The sequence below is a fragment of the Schistocerca nitens genome, chromosome 8, assembly GCF_023898315.1.
Source record: "Schistocerca nitens isolate TAMUIC-IGC-003100 chromosome 8, iqSchNite1.1, whole genome shotgun sequence".
Taxonomy (NCBI): Eukaryota; Metazoa; Arthropoda; class Insecta; order Orthoptera; family Acrididae; genus Schistocerca; species Schistocerca nitens.
The window spans coordinates 619748317-619767210 of NC_064621.1; the positions used below are offsets into that span (position 1 = coordinate 619748317).

Here is an 18894-nt window from a genome sequence, read left to right on the forward strand (position 1 = left end):
GTTTTGAAGTTTTTTTTTTCCTTGGGTGAATTTGCATGATGCCACTCCACTGATAGCCTCTTCGTTTCTGGTAAAAAAATGATGGAGTCATGTTTCATCACCTGTCACAATTCTTCCAAGAAATTCATCTCCACCATGCTCGTACTGTTCCGAAAGTTCACTGCATACCGTCTTTCTTGTTTTTTTGTGAGCCACTGTCAACATCCTGGGAACCCACCTGACACAAACCTTTTTTAACGCCAACACTTTCAGTATTCTGGAAACGCTTCCTTCCCCTATCCAAACGTAGCGTGACAATTCGTTCACTGTGATGCATCTGTCAGCAGTCACCAATTCGTTAACTCTCTGGACATTGTCTGGAGTGTGTGCGGTACGAAGCTTGCCGCTGAGAGGACAATTCTCAATATTGCCGTGCCCGCTTTCATCACGTAACCTGCTTGCGCAACGACTAACTGTACTGCGATCGACAGAAGCATCTCCATACACGTTTTCCAACCTCTTGTGGATGTTTTCCACTGTCTTATTTTCACAGCACAGGAATTGTATGACAGCACATTGCTTCTGACGAACGTCAAGTGTAGCAGCCACCTTGAAGACATGCTGTGACGGCGTCACTCACGGGAACAGGTTGAACTAACTTTGAAAACAAGAGGGAAGGATGTATCTACACACTGTAAAACTTCCACACATGCAGAATGAAAACTATTTTTACAAAAATAGTGCGCATTTCTTTTGGAGTGACCCTCGTAGTATGGCCGACGGTAGCTTCACGGTACAGTCTCAGTTGCAGTCTTCAACCGTGTCAGTCAGCCTTCGGCAGTTCACTCGTGCATTAGTATCGCGACCCTTACACTGCATGACGCTATGTAGTTTTCTTCCTATAGTAGCTGGACTTAATTGCTGTTTCTTCTTGTCTTTTCGCAATGCTTGGAGCAAGTTACTAACTATGTCGTCCAAACACTTTGTTCAACAGGTAAATGTAACTACGGATATTAAGGTTTAGATTACGATATGTTCTGCCATCATTGGGGATTCTGTGACGCAGACGGATAGCAAAATTCTGCATCACCCGCTGAAGTTTCTGAACATCGGTGTTGTCGATGGCCTCCTGAAGGGCTGTTTTCAGCTCAACAGTGGTTTTGGGGTTATTGCTGTACACCTTGTCTTCAATATAGCCTCACAAAAAGGAGTCCCATGCGTTCAGATCCGGCCAGTGACCTCCGGGTACCCCAGAATCTGGTACCCAAATTGCTCTTGCGCGGCATCGAGCACCCTTCAGCTTCTACGAGGTCAAGCTCCGTCTTGCATTAACCACATCTTGTCGAAACCTGAGCCACTTTGGATAATGGGTATGAAATCATCTTCCAGAACCTTCATGTACCGATCGGTAGTCACCGTGCCATCAAGGAATATCCCACCGATTACTCCGTGAGTAGGCACTGCACGCCACACACTCACCGTTGAGGGTGAAGAGACTTCTCAGTCCCCCAAATACGCCAATTTTGCTTGTTGACGAACCCCTCCAAATGAAATTGGGCTTCGTCGGTTAACTTGACCATCCATACGCACACTAATTCCCAGCATGCTCTTCTGTCAGCCTTGCCGTTTGAACTCCTAAAGCAAACCGTTCAGAAGTTTTGACAATTTTAGTTCATACAGTTCAATAATTGTCACTAGGTATGCTAATAATTTCTGCTTCTGTCCAGCTTCCATGCGCTGACAGCTGCTGACCCGCTCTGTAGTCCATCTCCTCTTACGGTTGTGTACAAAGTAGTACTCAGCAAAATCATTAGTCCATCTCACGAGATCCTGACAGTTATCGTCAAACAAAACCTGCCCTTCAATAGATATGGTGAACATACGTTAACACTTGCATATACCAGAAGTCAAAAAGTAAATGTTGGTTCCTCAAAGCACAATTATCTTATACAAAAACTTTCAAATACCACAAACGGATCGTCATGGCTTCCGGTGAAACTGTACTGGTTTTAACTGAGAGATAATGTAACTAATTTCTTGGTTTCGTGTCCAGAATTTAGCACACAATCTTGACTACATCTCAGCTCTAGAACAACAGGGGTTCCATCTAGAAATATTGTTACCATCATCATCATCTTGGACAGTTTCCAGCCACTGGCTGGGTCTGTCGGGAACACAAGCCTCTCCATCGTGTTCTGTCTTTCCACCATTCCCCCTCTTCCATCTTCGTCCAGTTCTCTCCTCTTCTCGTCACACATTCCTTCACTCCCTTCACCCATCTATCTCTTGGTCTTCCTCTGGGCCTCTTCCCCTCCAGTTGCAGATCAAACATCCTCTTTGGAATTCTTCCCTCATCCATTCTCTTCATGTGTCCATATTGTTACCCATTTGATGAAATACACGTTCAGAGATTGCCACGGCTAAGCTGTCAAAGCTAGAAAGATTGCTGTTTAATAAACAGAGCTCTGCAAATTCGGCTATGCTGCATTATATGGCCCAGATTGAGCGAAAATATATTGTTGGTCTCCTGTACAAAGTTCCTTTTGTCGTATAGGGATGATGAAGCTGCAAGAACGTGTGATTAGTAATCAGACCAAGTGGAAGATCACGTGGGATACGTGCTAAGGTATTTCCTGTAAGGAAAAAATTCCTGTAAGGAAAAAATTTGCTCTGCTAATTATTAAGGTAAGGGAAGGGTTTAGCCAAGTATACCTGCATATCTGTTAAGCTCCATTTGCCAATATCACGATATTCCTACTTGGTGCGTCGGGAGGCACCAGGAAAATCTAGCTGCGCTGTGCATTATGTCATCTGATCCATTCCACCATACCACCATCCAATACGACTAAGTGCCTATTAGCGCGTTCTCTTTCTGCTCCCTGAATTCACCCCTCTCGAACAAAGCGTTTGTCGTCTTACACATTTGTCAGTGTTATATACATAAGGAAATCAGGCATGTGTCGGGGTAATACTGTGACAAAGTGGGAGGAATGGAGTGCTGCGCATCATGTGAACTTGCAACAACTTCTAATACAACTAGTATCACGGAGACGTTTTGAAGGCATAAAACAAGCAGAGCAGGACCACAATGGCTGTGCAGGCCAGCTCCTATCATAAAGTAAGAGATGCAAATAAAATTGTTTTCATAATACGCACCACAGTCTACAAAATTTCAAAGTTACTGATGATAATCCCAAACCAAACAGTTGATTAATTAAGAAGTCGCAAAATTTAATTGATGCGTTTATACAGTTGATTAACTTTTCTCAAGCAACAAGTTCCACCGATGGATTGCGTACTGGAGGACATATTGAATGGAGAGGGTGAAGTAATTTCGAGATGTACCAATTGCTTAACGTAGGAAGTGCTCAAGATGGCGAAATATTTGTTTCCTCATCGTTGCATTGTAATTTAAATTCAAAACATGCGGTGGCAGTGGCATACAGTTCCCCCAACGATTCGAGGATCTGGTGCCTAAACATATGTTCGAACCTGAGAGAGCCGGCCGGTGTGGCCGTGTGGTTCTAGGCGCTTCAGTCTGGAATCCGCGTAACCGCTACGGTCGCAGGTTCGAATCGTGCCTCGGGCATGGATGCGTGTGATGTCCTTAGGTTAGTTAGGTTTAAGTAGTTCTAAGTTCTAGGGGACTGATGACCACAGATGTTAAGTCCCATAGTGCTCAGAACCATTTGAACCATTTTTGAACCTGAGAGTCAAATACACTGTGCCACCCGTTGTCGTGACAACGGTTCCTTTGTCCCCGCGTGTCATGTTGGCTGGGGAGACCCACTTGTTGACTGTGGATGCACAATAAACTGCACCGCCTGAGTTTATAAATAGCACAGGGAGCCTTTCACCTGGTGAATTCGGACTGACAAGTACACATCGCAGATAGTAGGAATGTGGCAGTTGCTGTCATTTTGGTACGAAGGCGTTGCCTTCCATCAACTTGCGAGCGGCCTTGTGTTAAGGTCGTTCAGTTTGCTCAACATGTGGATATGGATACTCTCAGTTTTGTTTTTACATCGGATTTCCATTTTTATATTTGTATTTTCATTTTTTAAATTCTTTGTCCCGTGGCCCTGTCCCGTTGTACTATAGCTTTTCAACTGTCAGTTTTCTTTTAAATTAAAGTGTTAACTAGGTGATTTAAAAGCTGCCCCGAGAGGATTTCCGATGTCTTCCCAGTTCAAGGACATACTCTGTATTAATCCATTAGAAATGGTTTGTGGAAGCCTGCCACAGTGAAAATAATGGGGTCTTTTACAAGTAACTGTCCTGCTACCAGTCACGATGTTCCTTTGTTTATATTTTGCACAACATGTTTCAGAAAGTGATTCCCATTTTCAGGTTTGTTTTTCTTCGTGTACTATGCCACTTTTTCGTAAAATCTTTCATGTTTGTAGTTCTGCATTGCACTGTTGACTTTAAGTTTTCTTATGGTTCGTTTTTGCAGAGTCTCACAAGGATGTTAAACATCACACACGATTTTCTGTGCACGGTGTACATGAAGACAACCAAACTTATTTAAACAAAAGTTAAGAAAGATTTTTCGTAACTATTTGTTCATGTCGGTTGCTGTTCTCAATGTACACTGTGCGCGGAATATTGTGTGCGATATTTAATACGCGTTAGATTCTGGACCGTAAGAAAACTTAAAGTAAACAGAACAATCCAGAACCGCACACGTGGTATACAGAGAAAAATACACTTGAAAATAGAAAGCATTTTGCAAAACGCGTCGTGTAAAATATAAATAAAGGAATAACTTGGCTGGTAGGAGAATGTTATTTCTAAACGAACCTAGGAACAGAAGATCAGAAGGTGAGTGCTATCTGTCTGATAAGGGAACGGTGTTACGCAGTGAATTCCAAAGTTTTATTCATATCATTCTTGAACTATCGACCAGTAGTTTCAAACTGACTGTGCTTTGTAAATTATCTGCCCACACGACGTGGTGTTCTCGCTGGTTTTGGTCATGCTTTGCTTCAGTATTAACGACACTGTTATGAAATTGTTGGTAAGTATCTAAATTACAATGACCAATTTGGATTTTCTCTTTAATATGTTCTCTTATTTGAGACATGAGGTCACCAAGGTTCTTATCTACTAATTTTACCACGAAAAGCCGGCCGGTGTGACCGTGCGGTTCTAAGCGCTTCAGTTTGGAACCGCGTGACCGCTACGGTCGCAGGTTCGAATCCTGCCTCGGGCATGTATGTGTGTGATGTCATTAGGTTAGTTAGGTTTAAGTAGTTCTAAGTTCTAGGGGACTGATGACCTCAGATGTTGAGTCCCATAGTGTTCAGAGCCATTTAAACCATTTTTTTACCACGAAAACTTTTGAAAACTGACATTGACCCAAAGCATGTTTGGCGACAAAAGTTTAAATACCAGCCACAAGCGTTTGAATTGGCGTTGTTGTTGTTGTGGTCTTCAGTCCTGAGACTGGTTTGATGCAACTCTCCATGCTACCCTATCCTGTGCAAGCTTCTTCATCTCCCAGTACTTACTGCAACCTACATCCTTCTGAATCTGCTTAGTGTATTCATCTCTTGGTCTCCCTCTACGATTTTTTCCCTCCACGCTGCCCTCCAATGCTAACTTTGTGATTCCTTGATGCCTCAGAACATGTCCTACCAACAGGTCTCTTCTTCTTGTTAAGTTGTGCCACAAACTCCTCTTATCACCAATTCTATTCAATACCTCCTCATTAGTTATACGATCTACCCATCTTCAGCATTCTTCTGTAGCACCACATTTAGAAAGCTTCTATTCTCTTCTTGTCCAAACTATTTATCGCCCTTCCATACATGGCTACACTCCATACAAATACTTTCAGAAACGACTTCCTGACACTTAAATCTATGCTCGATGTTAACAAATGGTTCAAATGGCTCCGAGCACTATGGGACTCAACTGCTGAGGTCATTAGTCCCCTAGAACTAAGAACTAGTTAAACCTAACTAACCTAAGGACATCACAAACATCCATGCCCGAGGCAGGATTCGAACCTGCGACCGTAGCGGTCTCGCGGTTCCAGACTGCAGCGCCTTTAACCGCACGGCCACTTCGGCCGGCTTCGATGTTAACAAATTTCTCTTCTTCAGAAACGCTTTCCTTGCCATTGCCAGTCTACATTTTATATCTTCTCTACTTCGACCATCATCAGTTATTTTGCTCCCCAAATAGCAAAACTCCTTTACTACTTTAAGTGTCTCATTTCCTAATCTAATTCCCTCAGCATCGCCCGACTTAATTCGACTACATTCCACTATCCTCGTTTTGCTTTTGTCGATGTTCATCTCATATCCTCCTTTCGAGACACTGTCCATTCCGTTCAACTGCTCTTCCAAGTCCTTTGCTGTCTCTGACAGAATTACAATGTCATTGGCGAACCTCAATGTTTTTATTTCTTCTCCATGGATTTTAATACCTACTCCGAATTTTTCTTTTGTTTCCTTTACTGCTTGCTCAATATACAGATTGAATAACATCGGGAGAGGCTACAACCCTGTCTAGTTTGAATTAGGTATCAGTTAAACAGAATGAAAATTTGCTATGCAAACCTGATAGCGGCTTGGGAAGTGCGTGAAGTCCTTGATGAGGACGAGTTTGACCATCTCGGGGTCTCTGACGAGCAGAGCCGGCCTCGCCTGGAAGAAGAAGCCAACGACGGGGTGCGGATCGCTGTCGTTGTAGAGACGGCCGAACACTTCGGCGTAGGACTTGCGCATGAGCACGAAGTCGCGGATGTTGCCGAAGAAGGGCTCCGGCTTCAGATAGGGGACTCCCCGGCGCGCCCAGTAGTCGAACTGCGCCGTCACGTGGCGGTAGACGACCAGCAGCAGCAGAGCCAGGCCCAGCAGGACCTCCGTGCTGCCGTCCTCCAGGAGCAGGCCCATGGTTGCTGGAGAACCATGAAAAAAAGGTCCGTTATGAAGTCAGTAGACGAGAGCGTGCCAAATCTACATATACTAGCCTCATTACTCTGTCATCTACCAGAAACGCCTGGAAACTAAGTGAAATACACGTTAACGTCAGTCCCGCTGAGGAACAGCTTGGATAGCTATAACAGCAACGAGGTCCCATGTCAGAAGTAATCCTTCAGACTGTTTATATGACGTAGGGCACAATCAGCCAATCGCAAGGTCGCAATATACCGTAGATACCTTGAACAAAACACTGTGCCTCCCAGCTGGAAAAAAAGCGCAGTTCACACCATTTGCGAAGGATGGCAGAAAAAGTGATTCACAAAACTACTGCCCAATACCTTATCCAATACCTTATCAATCTGTTGTGCGCTCAAACGTAGCAAAACGAATCTAACATTATGATCTCTCCCATGCTAACGAGGACATCAGCCATGTGAAACAATGTGGTATCGATAGCAACGATGCCATGGTGTAGGACGTCAAACGGGCCGACTTGGAGCAGGAGAGGCACCACAGGACATTTCGATTTCCACTGTCTATACTTTTAAAATACGTTTGTAAAACTTTGTCAGCATGACCAGGAAGGATTCAGAATTCACACTCTTAGCAGTGGAAGTTGTAAAACATAACGAAATAATTTTTTTAAATGTGAAATTTCATCATTTTTTTCACTTACTAATGGCAAAATTTGTTGCTATACGTACACTTTTCTTCATAAATAAGAGAAATTCTTCGATCAATTTTGCACAGCATACAAACCATACTTAAAGGTGTATGAAACTCTAGAATTTTCCAAATCTATTACAAACTGTGGTAAAAATTGAGGTAATTAACTACAAAATTTGTGTTTTTTCTGAACATGAAGTTTAAAATACAACAGCTCATTCGTTTTCTGACTGTTCTGCATGAGTAGAATGTCGTACATGTAGTATCAGAATGTTTTCGAATGGGTATGCGGCTGAGGAGAGAGAGGGGAGGATAGATGGATAAAAAGATGGCGAGGGAAGAGATAAGTAGTGAGAGTGGAAGAATGAAATACGAAGGTAGAGGTGGAAATAGGAGACGGAGGAGAAGGGAGGAAAAGGGGTGGTGAGGGTGGAGGTGGAGGTGGACAGATGGAGGTAGGTGGATGAGACAAACACAGAGAAGAGAGGATGAGATGGGAAGATAATTTTATATAATTTGTTTACATTATTGCTTAGTACATAGCTTCACCATCGCACCCAAGAAAAAATTTTGGCAAGAGTTTGAAAAGTATTTGTGTCACGTATTTATTTTTAACATGTATAATAGCAACAAATTTCTCCCAAATTTAACAAGTTCGTAATTTATACGGCATAAAAGCGAAGGATGTTCTTTTTATTATTAGTAATTAACTTTGTTGTAATATTGTGAAACAGGTCTGCTGTTCATGCCTATAAATTAGGGATACAGTGTATCTTTCTGTCGTTTCCACCAGCGTTGGGTAAGTCCGTCTCTCTGTTATTATTTTATTATTTCTTTGTGGAGTATCTCCCCCCTCATGTTATGCCTTCCTTCAACAGCCTTATCGTGTGTTGGTTCAATCTCTGCACTTACAAAACAGTGTCACGTTTGATTCTGGCAGCCTATGAATGACTCTCATATCCTGGCTTGAGTGTTTCCTACAGCCAGTCAGACTGCAAACCAATCCACTTGGGGTGACCCTCAGGAACACAACTGAAAAGTAAATTTAATCCATGCCAAAACATAAACGCTTTTATTTAAATGCTGATTTGGGAAGGGGTGTCATAATGCCCCGTGCTCCTTCACAATCTTCAGCCCAGTTAGAACAGCGCTTGCCACTTGTTTGCGATGATTCGCGATCGTCAGTCTGTAAGAGTACCGCGATCGATATTCCTGCTAGTGAGCTGCCTAGCAATAGTCAGTAGCTAGCGAGACTTAGCTTCTAGAACTTTCTGCTGTCTCCACCACAGGGCATTTTCGTGTCACTATGACAATGCGACTTAGTGACAAGCGCACCATTGATGTAGTGGGGCAGACTCAGTCGAGTGGTCATGTAGTGAAGGAGCTGTTGATCATCAGTGCGAGAAGTTGGATTATGAAGTGTTTAATAGCGCACTGAAGGAAATATTTCGTTGCGTTGAAAATGTCAAACTGTACCTGGTCGTTTTACAGTGCATCAGTTTTAACATTTGTCACTAATATCACAGTGAATGAGCGGTAGTGTTTGGCTGTTCCATTCTTTGAAGGTGAATAAATAAAGTTAAACGACATCGTCTTCTATTCCATAGGAAGCTTACCGTATTTTATCTCTGATATTTTAGATAGCGATTACAGTTATGACAGGAATTGTCAGGCTATAGTTTCGTTCTTTTATGGCATCATGGCTGAATTCAGTCTCTTCTCTCCAAGTTGCCAATCATTAGGAACGCCAAAGCTTAACATTTAGAAGTAAGGGCGACATAGTTCTGCTTCTTATTGTTCACAACATCGGATAGGATACCTTACGTCATTTACTTTCCTTCTGTTGCATTCTTGTTCCCAATTAGTGAACAATTTGTAATCTAACCATCCTAGTGTGTGCAATACTAGAGCACAATAGGAATAGTGATTAAGCGAAGTTTTTTTCTGGAAATGTACATTAGATTGGCTGAGACAGAGTTAAAAAATTCCGTGTTCTATTGACTCATTACTTTTTATTCCGGCTTGGGAGACCGATGGGGCCTAGTGCGTAATGGTGTTACTGTATATGCTATATGTGGTGCTTTCAATGCACTCGTTGTACGACTAGGCATAGATGTGAAGCAAGAGTTGAGTACTGACTGTGTTCGGGAAGTATAGAGCAGATCTCAGACCTACAGTTCCCACAGATAGCGAAATCCTCGCGTTGAATAAGAGTATAATAATTCAGAAGTTACCATTGCAGTAAATTTCATCAAAATATGAGTAGCTTTGTTTTCTGAAAATTTAAAGAGTCAAGCCTTCTAAAAATTAAAACTACTACGAGTGTGAAGTGAATTATTTTAGTGTATAAGGAGGAGACTCCTTCTATATGAGTTTGTTGACCATCATTCATTGTCCACTTTGGTCAGGCAGGTAGGATGAACAAAGCAGTCAGATGGATATATGAAAGAAAATTATCGTCGAGGTAACTGTTTCGGGACTGTCAGCTGGAGCGCAAGCTGAAGAGACAGATGCTGCGCAGTTTCACTGTGCGGTCAACACTTGTGAAGGACAAGGCCACCTTGTGTACTGAGATAGCTCAACATACCTGTTTTATGACCATGCTATCTTATCTTTGAAAACTGTGACATAATCGACCGATCTCAGGTAACGATCAGCTATCGTAACCAGTGGTGCTGAGCCTATTGAAGGAAAATTGTAATTTTAACTGTATTACGTATCGACATTGCTGTAAGATTCTACACTTAGCCGGCCCCTGTTAAAACTTAAAACCGAAACGAGATGTTATAAATATGGGCGAATTGTTGTAGGAATAGTGCTGTGTGAACGTTCATTTATTCAGTATTGGTAAGTAAATAATCTATTAAAATCAAATTATTACAAAGTTTATTGGACTTTAAATATAACAAACTAATCGTTTCTATGACCTCAACTGGAGGGTTGTCTTCATTCACACGCTGTATACCGTGCCTCAATGAAAAACATACGTTTTAATCTTACTTTAAAATCAATATATGAAGCTTTCTGTAGTTAAAGACATACATTGCGCAAAAGAATTGAAGAGCCATTTTGTAAAAACATTGTCTTTTTCTTCCGTTACGACGCGAAAATGTAAACTTTGGCACAAACCAAAAATACTGTAACTGCCTGCAGGAATTAGTGAATAGTTCTCTCTGTAGAGATACATTCTTCATGTGTTCAACAACGATGCACCAGCACTGTTGCTGAACTGGGGAGAAGCAGGCCTGAGAGGGACAGTTTGCTGTTTTATTCAAGTATGTGTCAGTGTCACATAACGCCAGAGGAGGGTGCAAAACAGGAGGACTAAATAACCATAAACACACTTTGCTGCTTCGGATGACGTTGAAGCTTCGTTGAATGGTTTTGAATTGTCCCTAGCGGTTCCACTCTATATCCCAGACCAAATATTGTGGTTATGCTACACTCCAAAGTGGCAGAAACCCCACTACGTCCTGAGGGAAGGGGTGAAGAGTCCAGGAGCTGTCAGCAGTGTAAAATGTTTTCGTCTTCATGTTTTCATACTGCACTGCAAAATGTCGTTTCCGGCCTATAAAATGCCTAAGTGAATGTCACAAGTGAATCTTTGGCTTCATTATTGATTTTTATGCCACCTCCTGAGGATTTTTCGTGTAAATTCAGAGTGTCAGTGTGTCTGAAATGTTTCCCTCAGCCATCTATAAAAATCGCGTGAATTAAACATGTGCGTCACGGTTCTGACATCCATCGCAGAGCCGTCAAGAGATGGGGTGATATGCAGGTAAGGGGAGAGGGTGATGAATACCTTTCTATCTTTTGACAACCTGGCAGAACTGTGGTGAGATTGGTGCCAAAGCGACACGAACTTCTGGTCTCTGGCCACTTTTCCATCATTTATGCTGTTTGAAGCGTCACCTAACCCGAGGAAGTCCTTTCAGGCGCTACGCTTTTGCATCATTACCGAGGAGGGCTGTAGGGACATTTCAAACTTTTGCATCGCAGCGTGGGAAAATGTCGGAATCTGAGAAAAGTGCCCTTTCAAGTCCTTTGCTCAGTGTTCTTAGTTTGCCAATAAATGAAACAGCTAGTATGTGCTTCAGTGAAGAGCAATTCGCCACACGCCATAATGCAGAGGAATGAGCGGAAATCATTTCGTACACGCCCATATTAGGTAAGAGCACTCTCTCTCGTGACAGAGGGTGACGAAAGAGGCGCAAGATTGCTAAAGTCTGATTGTGACCATAAGTTCTCCACATGGACGCTGAGAATGCTCCAGAACTTATGACGACATCCAATTTCCAGAAAATGTAAAACTCTGCAAGTATATGAAGATACCTGTGAACTTTGTGGATGAATTCCATAGGAGTTCGGTGACGACGAAAGAAACCGATCCTGATTCAGAGCCTAGTTTTAGCGAAAAAAATAGGTAGGAAAACATTTAAAGCTCTCATACTGCAGTAGAAGCCTGTATATGAATCAGCCTATATTTGTGTGGTTACGATAGACATCCTAAAGGCTGTCCCAGTAGGCAAGGACTCGGACTACGGGCGTAAAAGCTTCTAGATTGTCTGTCAGGAGGACAGCGGTTCAAATCGACGCCTAGCCATCCAGATTTGAGCTTACGTGTTTTCCCTGAACCGCTCCAGGCAAATGACGCAATGGTTTCTTTGAAAAGGCGCGGCCGGTTTCCTGACCAGCCTTCAAACATTCTGAGCTTCTTCTCCATCCCCAATGACCTCGATGTTAACGGGACGTGAGACCCTAATCTTTCTCTCTTCCTCTTTCTCTCTTCCTTCCTTCGACCGGCGGAAGGCGGGGTAGGAAAGAGGTGTGCAGGGGGCGGTGAGAGATTCCAAACGTGAGCCACCCGTTAAGGTTTAGATAGCTTACTGAACTTTAATCTACAACTAACCGTAAACACCGGATAACGCAGTCAGAGCTTGATTTGTTCATAAGATGACGGTACAAAAAGTTAGTCACACCAGTGCCCACGCACGTTCAGCCTTTACAGTCATCGCAGTACAACCTCCACGCGCACACTCCCTCTACGTGAACACAAGGCAATAACGGTCAGTGCAGACATTTATTTTCCAAGCGGACATTGTACATAAAGCTAGGTAAATGTAAGAAAGTGACAGAGTGGCAAAAAGGGGATGTTGTGTTTGGACGTGACCATAGTCGTACGATGTGAGAAGTTGCTGGATTTGTTGGTGTTTCGTAGCGAACTGTTCAACGTGTCGAGAAGCAGTGGTGTAACACAAGTGGTCACGAAACATGATGCCACAATTTTGGATGGAAGAAGATCCTGACTGAAAGGGAATGGAGACGCGTTTCAGAGGTTGTGTATCAAAATCGCTTCCAAACTCGACGTAATTTGCTGCAGGCAGTTAATGAAGGTCCATCGCTACCCGTTAGCGAGAGAACATTGCGGCAGGAAGTGTACAAAATGAACATTTGGTGTCGGTCACAAAAGGTACATTAAGACAACGGTAAAGGCCATCGGGCTGGAAGAATATGTGGTTTGTTTTCTGAACACACTCCCACCCTATCAGACGTCTATTGGCCCTCAAAGCAACTGACTGAAACCACACAGATATTTTTGGGGTATGTTGGAACAGTTAGTAAAACCCAGACATGAATCCTGTTGGGGGAACATCAGCATCTGAGCACTATACCAGAGGTTGAGAATACCGCTCCAGTTGTAAAGTTCTTTTATTGTCACACGACCGGTTTCGAGAACTTATAAGCGCATCTTCAGGTGTCGTAACATTGTGCTGTGGTCCTCGAGCGCGGGACTCCCTTTTCTGCGATCATCGGTAGCACACCTCTCCTAATACACGTCCACCGCGGCGCTTGGAGGCCACAGCACCAAGTTATGACACCTGAAGATGAGCTTATAAAAGTCCGAAACCGGCCATGTGACAATAAAAGCACTTTACAACTGAAGTGCTATTTTCAACCTCTGGCAAGACATCAATATCTCCACAATTTGGTGAAACTTTGCTATAAAATCCCCAACGAATAGTTTGACCTCAATTCGACGTATCTGCACACTGTTGTAAACTCACTCGCTAATTTAATACAGGTGGTTATCAAGTCCAGGGGCGGAATTGCGCGGTTAAATGGTGCTTGTAACGATCTCTCTATAGGTTATATTGTTGGCCGGTGAGTTTAGAAGGCTTTGCTTTTTCCCAGGGTCAGTACGCGCGAGTATGTCATACATATTTCGCTGTGTCTTTCACCCGTTTATCTCTGTGATTGTATTACTCCTGATTACGACACGGTAGTGATATAGTGCGGCTTTTGAATACGTAGTATTGTATCGATTTTCTGAAGACAGTTTTCTTAAGGTACTCATGATAACCAATGTCCTTAACGTCTGTTTGCTGCACATTTCTTGGGCACCCTTTGAGTTAGAATGTGACAAATTTTTTCGAGAAAGCAAAGCTCCTGTGCACAGACAAACACATATTTAAAAAACATCGTTTACAGGAAACTCGGCTTGCCCTCTTCTCATACGATAGCCTGCGAATCATCAATGAAGGGTAACAGGTAGATCCCTTATTCCCGGATTTCTCGAAAGCGTTCGACACACGGCTACGCTGCAGATCGTTGATGGAGGTCCGTAGATACAGAATAGGTTTTCGGATACGTGACTTGAGCAGTTTTAAAGTAATAGGACCCAGTACATTGTCCCGAACGAGGAGCGGTCCTCAGAGACAAGAGTGCTCCAGGGAAGTATGATAACAACGTTCTTGTTCTCTACATATGCAATAGTGAGCCATGGTAAATTCTTCATATTGTGTCACTGACAAGTAACATAGATTTATGGAACTTGAACCATATATAGAAAACACTGCTACAGAATAGTACAGAGGATAACTGAAAGCCAAACGCAACGAGAAGAACAGCGATGACACTTTTATTCAAAGTGAATAATTAACGTCATGATCCCCTGGATATTTCAAAAGCGGGAAATGGTTCTTAATAGGAAGTATGGTGATCATGGACGGAAATCCATGTTCTGCAACGTGCTTCTGCCGGTGGAAGTGAGGGAGGCGGCGAGGGGAAGATTATGGGACTTTTACTCGACTCATTAATGAACACCTGATGGCAAGAGCGATTTTACAACCATAAATCTTGACTACAGTCAACCGACATATGCATTTGGTCATCTCAGCCAATAAGTTCAGCAAATATATGAAGGGCTTATTTCAATAGTGGTACAAGTCCATTACCTCCACTTTTCTGATTATAGTACTTCCGACATTAATGATCCAAACAAACATAAAGAAGCCATATGTTTGAATATTTCTGGTACCTCAACTGCAGATTTTTCAGCGCTTATTTAACATTAGGACTCTGTATCTTAAAATGAACAAAAATGGACTTGTACCACTATTGAAATAAACCCTTCATATGATCCTGAGAGTCAGCAATAATGTTTAGCTCCGTGCTTTATGCTTTTAACAAGAAGATTTGTAAAAACTATATTAATTTCCTTCACAGGAAGGCTTCAAGTAGCCCTAATGCAAGAAACAGTCTAAGACCTAAACGACGTCGGGTAGTTACGAAACAGTCACCTGGTGGCGGTCAAATTAAACAACGAGCCGTGGTACCATTCCCATATAGATGCTAACTTCTGAATCTCTCGCTGCTACCAGGGCACAAAAAACTTTCAAACAAGCAAATAGCAGCTGGTTCCACTACACAAAAACATCATATTTTCTTATATCACACCGAACATACATAATGAAGGAAAAGGATGTCAAAATTAATATTAATTAAAATTGGGGAGGAACGAGGAGACATCTTGTCATTGCAACGAAACGCCACACTTAATTAGGCACAATTCCAGTAACATATATAATAAAGAAGACACAAATAAACAGTAGAAGGAAACTCTAATGTGACGCAAACATGGCAAAAAGACACCACTGTCAAGGACAACTGAACGATAGTCAACAAGACAACTTAAGGGGCTCCGGAACGCCCTATACTTGCAATGTTAAAATAACGCTTATAAATTACATCTTTCCTCACTAAGTATTTGAGGTAGGAAGTTGAACTTTTTACAGATTATTTATTGGAATATGGGCTACAACTTAACACAGGGATTTTACAAAATTTTGTTCAGTTATTAAAGATGATTTTTTTTTCAATTGTAATGAAAATTCACAACATTTTTTTTGCAATTTTTTATTTATATATTCAAAAATATACAGTTTTTTGGAAAAAGGCTGTGTTAAATTATGCAGAAGGTACTGTGTAACATTTACTGAAAGTTTGAAACAAATATGTTTGGAAGATCCTTAGAAAACATGTTATTAGTATGAGAATATAAAAGTTTTGGGAATCGAGCGACAAAGATTGGATTAACTTTTTAGTGATTTCCAGGTCCATAGGATGGATTATCTTCATCCTCTGCAAACTCCTCCTCCAGCTTCCTCTTGTTCCTCCTCCTGTTTACTCTTGCTTGTATTTCTAGACTCTTTACAGCCCTGTCTGCAGCCCGAAGGCGTTCCTTGTATAAAGCAAGCATCGCTCGTACCATGTTAGAACCTATCTTCATTCCCATATTTCTAAATACCTTGCATCTTACAATGTTGCCATCATTGAAAGTCACAACAGCATCATACACACCAAAGTGAAGTGTTTCTATTCCAACAAATACAGTCTTGGGGATTCTCGACCATATAACACTATTTACACTTTCATTGGGGTTTTGAGTTTTTCCGTGAATACACTTTTTCAACAGTTCAGGTGCTGCTAAGTCTCTGAAAATAGGTTTTATCGCCTCCATTATTGCATGAGGCAGACTATGCTTATGTGTGTACACTTCACCAGTTAGCAATCCTGTGTTATATTTACACCAACTGTCTTCTTCTTTGGGACACAAGCTATGTTGGAGATTTTCATCGTCTTTATTGTTTACAGTAATAACACATACCTTTGGCTTTCCAACATTTCTCCTTTTCTTAAAAGCCTTCAGAGGATTTCTAATAACTTTACTTTTACTCATTATTATACTTCAACAAAACAGAGACTCAAGAAACAGAATTAATTACGAATATTTTCGAGATAACGACAGAGTAAATAAACATGAAACAATCGACAATCACACCAGCGATATATATTGAACCATCACAGGTTAGCCACAACACATACTTTATCTCACATCACTAAAATGTACCTGATGAACACGGACGTTAATAATAACACCATTTGACAGCAGTTTAACAGCGCCACAGTGGGTCACGCCCATGTAGAACACATTTCAAAAAAAATTTAAAAATAGTTGTAGTCTTCGGAACTGAATAAATTATATATCTATTAAAAGGTAATAGTCTGCAGATTCAGAAAACGCAAAAAAGTAAAAATTGAACTTTTCATGATTTTGAGCCTTTCCGGAGCCCCTTAAAGCCACATCACTCACAGAATGATGAATCCAAGTACCTTGCTAGCAACATGACTCAGTACTGTTGCACAATCACTGTCCACAGTGTTGCTTAACGCTGTTGACATTCAGTCTACGTAAACGTCACAGCTGCAGCACCACACAGCAGTAAAGAGGAACTCAGACAAAAATCCTCTCGCAGAAGACATGACAGGTTCCTAGCAAAAATATGACGCCAGTCTGACGATCGCTGGAGTTGTCGCTATTTGTTCACAAGTAACAACAGGCACAAATCATGCCAGTATCTTCCCGCCACTTCCGTACACATCTGGATGTAACAAGCATAGCACGAACCTGCATCCCTACTTCGTACAGAGCAGTGCGAAGCTGGCAGGCAGAGGGGCTGCAATCATTATGTAGCAAGACAAGCGCTGTACCGTGTGTGAGATACAGAGGCGAGGTACTGTGCCAGAACTTACCCCAGTCACTGCTAGTAACGCCACGTCACCTTAACGTGTCTGCGTGTAGCGCGCAAGTATTGCACCACAATTAAGTAGGAAATTAAAATTCAAAATTTATGTGTAAAACTTTGTTAAAATATATTTTAGTGTTATAATCTTCCAAATACCGAGTCTTTATGTTCTAGACTCAATCGTTTACGTAAAAAAACCGTTTTAAGAGAAAAATAAGTTGCGCTATATAATGAAGCTAGTTAGCCAGAATTTGGTCAGAAGGTGCAGTTAGAGCTCATAAATGTAGTGTCGCGGAATAGTAAAGAGTTGGAAACGTGGAATATTGTCAAAGTTTCGTTGCCTATGCCGGGAGCCAGAGGCAGTAGGTTAGCCAAGAGGTAAGAGGATTGCACATATATGGAATGTGTCGCCACACAGGGGCAGTGACTTGGTTACACACAACAGGCGAGAGAGAATTGCTTAGGACGCGGGTTTGTGTTAGACGGAGACTTTGATAGAGTGTAAGACAGGGGTATAGCGTCAGCTGTACTGCATTTCACAACTTAGCGTAAGTCTGTCGTAACAACACGTAACTCTGTCGCAAGAACACCTAAGGGGCGAGTACGACAGATGAATCAGCAGTATAAGTGGGACGAATGCGTTCATTACAGACGAGCATGACGTCAGGACGTCGCTCGTGCTTCCTTTAAATACGCCAGCTTTGACAGCAACAAGGCACTCGCAGTTAGACTTGCAGTTAGATGTGTACTGGGTCGCTGCGTAGCGCTCAGCTCGGTGATGGACATGTTACTGTTTATTAAGGAGATGTTGCAGTAAGGGCGGCCCATCCAGCAGCAGACGTGACGGGACAGTACCAGCTCTGGTCCTCTCTGCTGCCGCTGTCAATCATCAACCCAGGATTAGCAGACATCGCGGCAGACTCGCTCGCCGCCAATGCTGACCACATCAGTGAGCCGTCGTCGAGATACCCGCCGTCACAACCGGGTGAGCCGACGACACTGGGGGACTGCAGCCCGTTCCACCCTTCCACTGTGGACATGCCACCAGGAGGAGCAGGGAAGAAGGCGGGGTGCGATAGAGTACAATCCGCACTATGAGAACGCCTCTCGTGCCGACAGCGCCTGGACTCGAACCCGGAGCCTCCTGCTGTCTGCAGCCGAGCCAGCCGGCCAGCCAGGTGCCACCAGCCATGCGTGGCCGAAGTACGCAGTAAGGACATTCCTTCGCTACATCACAGCACGCGTTGCTGCCCTAGCAAGACTGTGCGGTCCGGAGCTGGTGTCATCGCTACGAGTCAGCGAGGACTCCGGAAGGTCATTGATATCACCAAGCCACATTGTACTCGGCAGGAATAAAAGTGTTATGAATTAACAATGTTTCTTTGGCGTTTCTGACGCTTCTACAACCATTTCCTAGCATCCTGACAACTGGAGAGGTCACCGCTCGG

General features: G+C 42.7%; 2 protein-coding genes across 2 annotated transcripts in view; both read right to left on the reverse strand.

The window, feature by feature from the left end:
- The window catches only part of LOC126199697 (cytochrome P450 6k1-like), a 71395-nt gene extending 64511 nt beyond the window's left edge, over window positions 1-6884 (reverse strand). The window contains exon 1 of the mRNA XM_049936623.1: window positions 6549-6884. Coding sequence (XP_049792580.1) covers window positions 6549-6884 — 336 coding nt within the window. The remainder of the gene's footprint in view (window positions 1-6548) is intronic.
- Window positions 1-18894, reverse strand: part of LOC126199134 (cytochrome P450 6a2-like) — a 259881-nt gene that overhangs the window by 219187 nt on the left and 21800 nt on the right. The gene's annotated exons all lie outside the window — the stretch shown is intronic.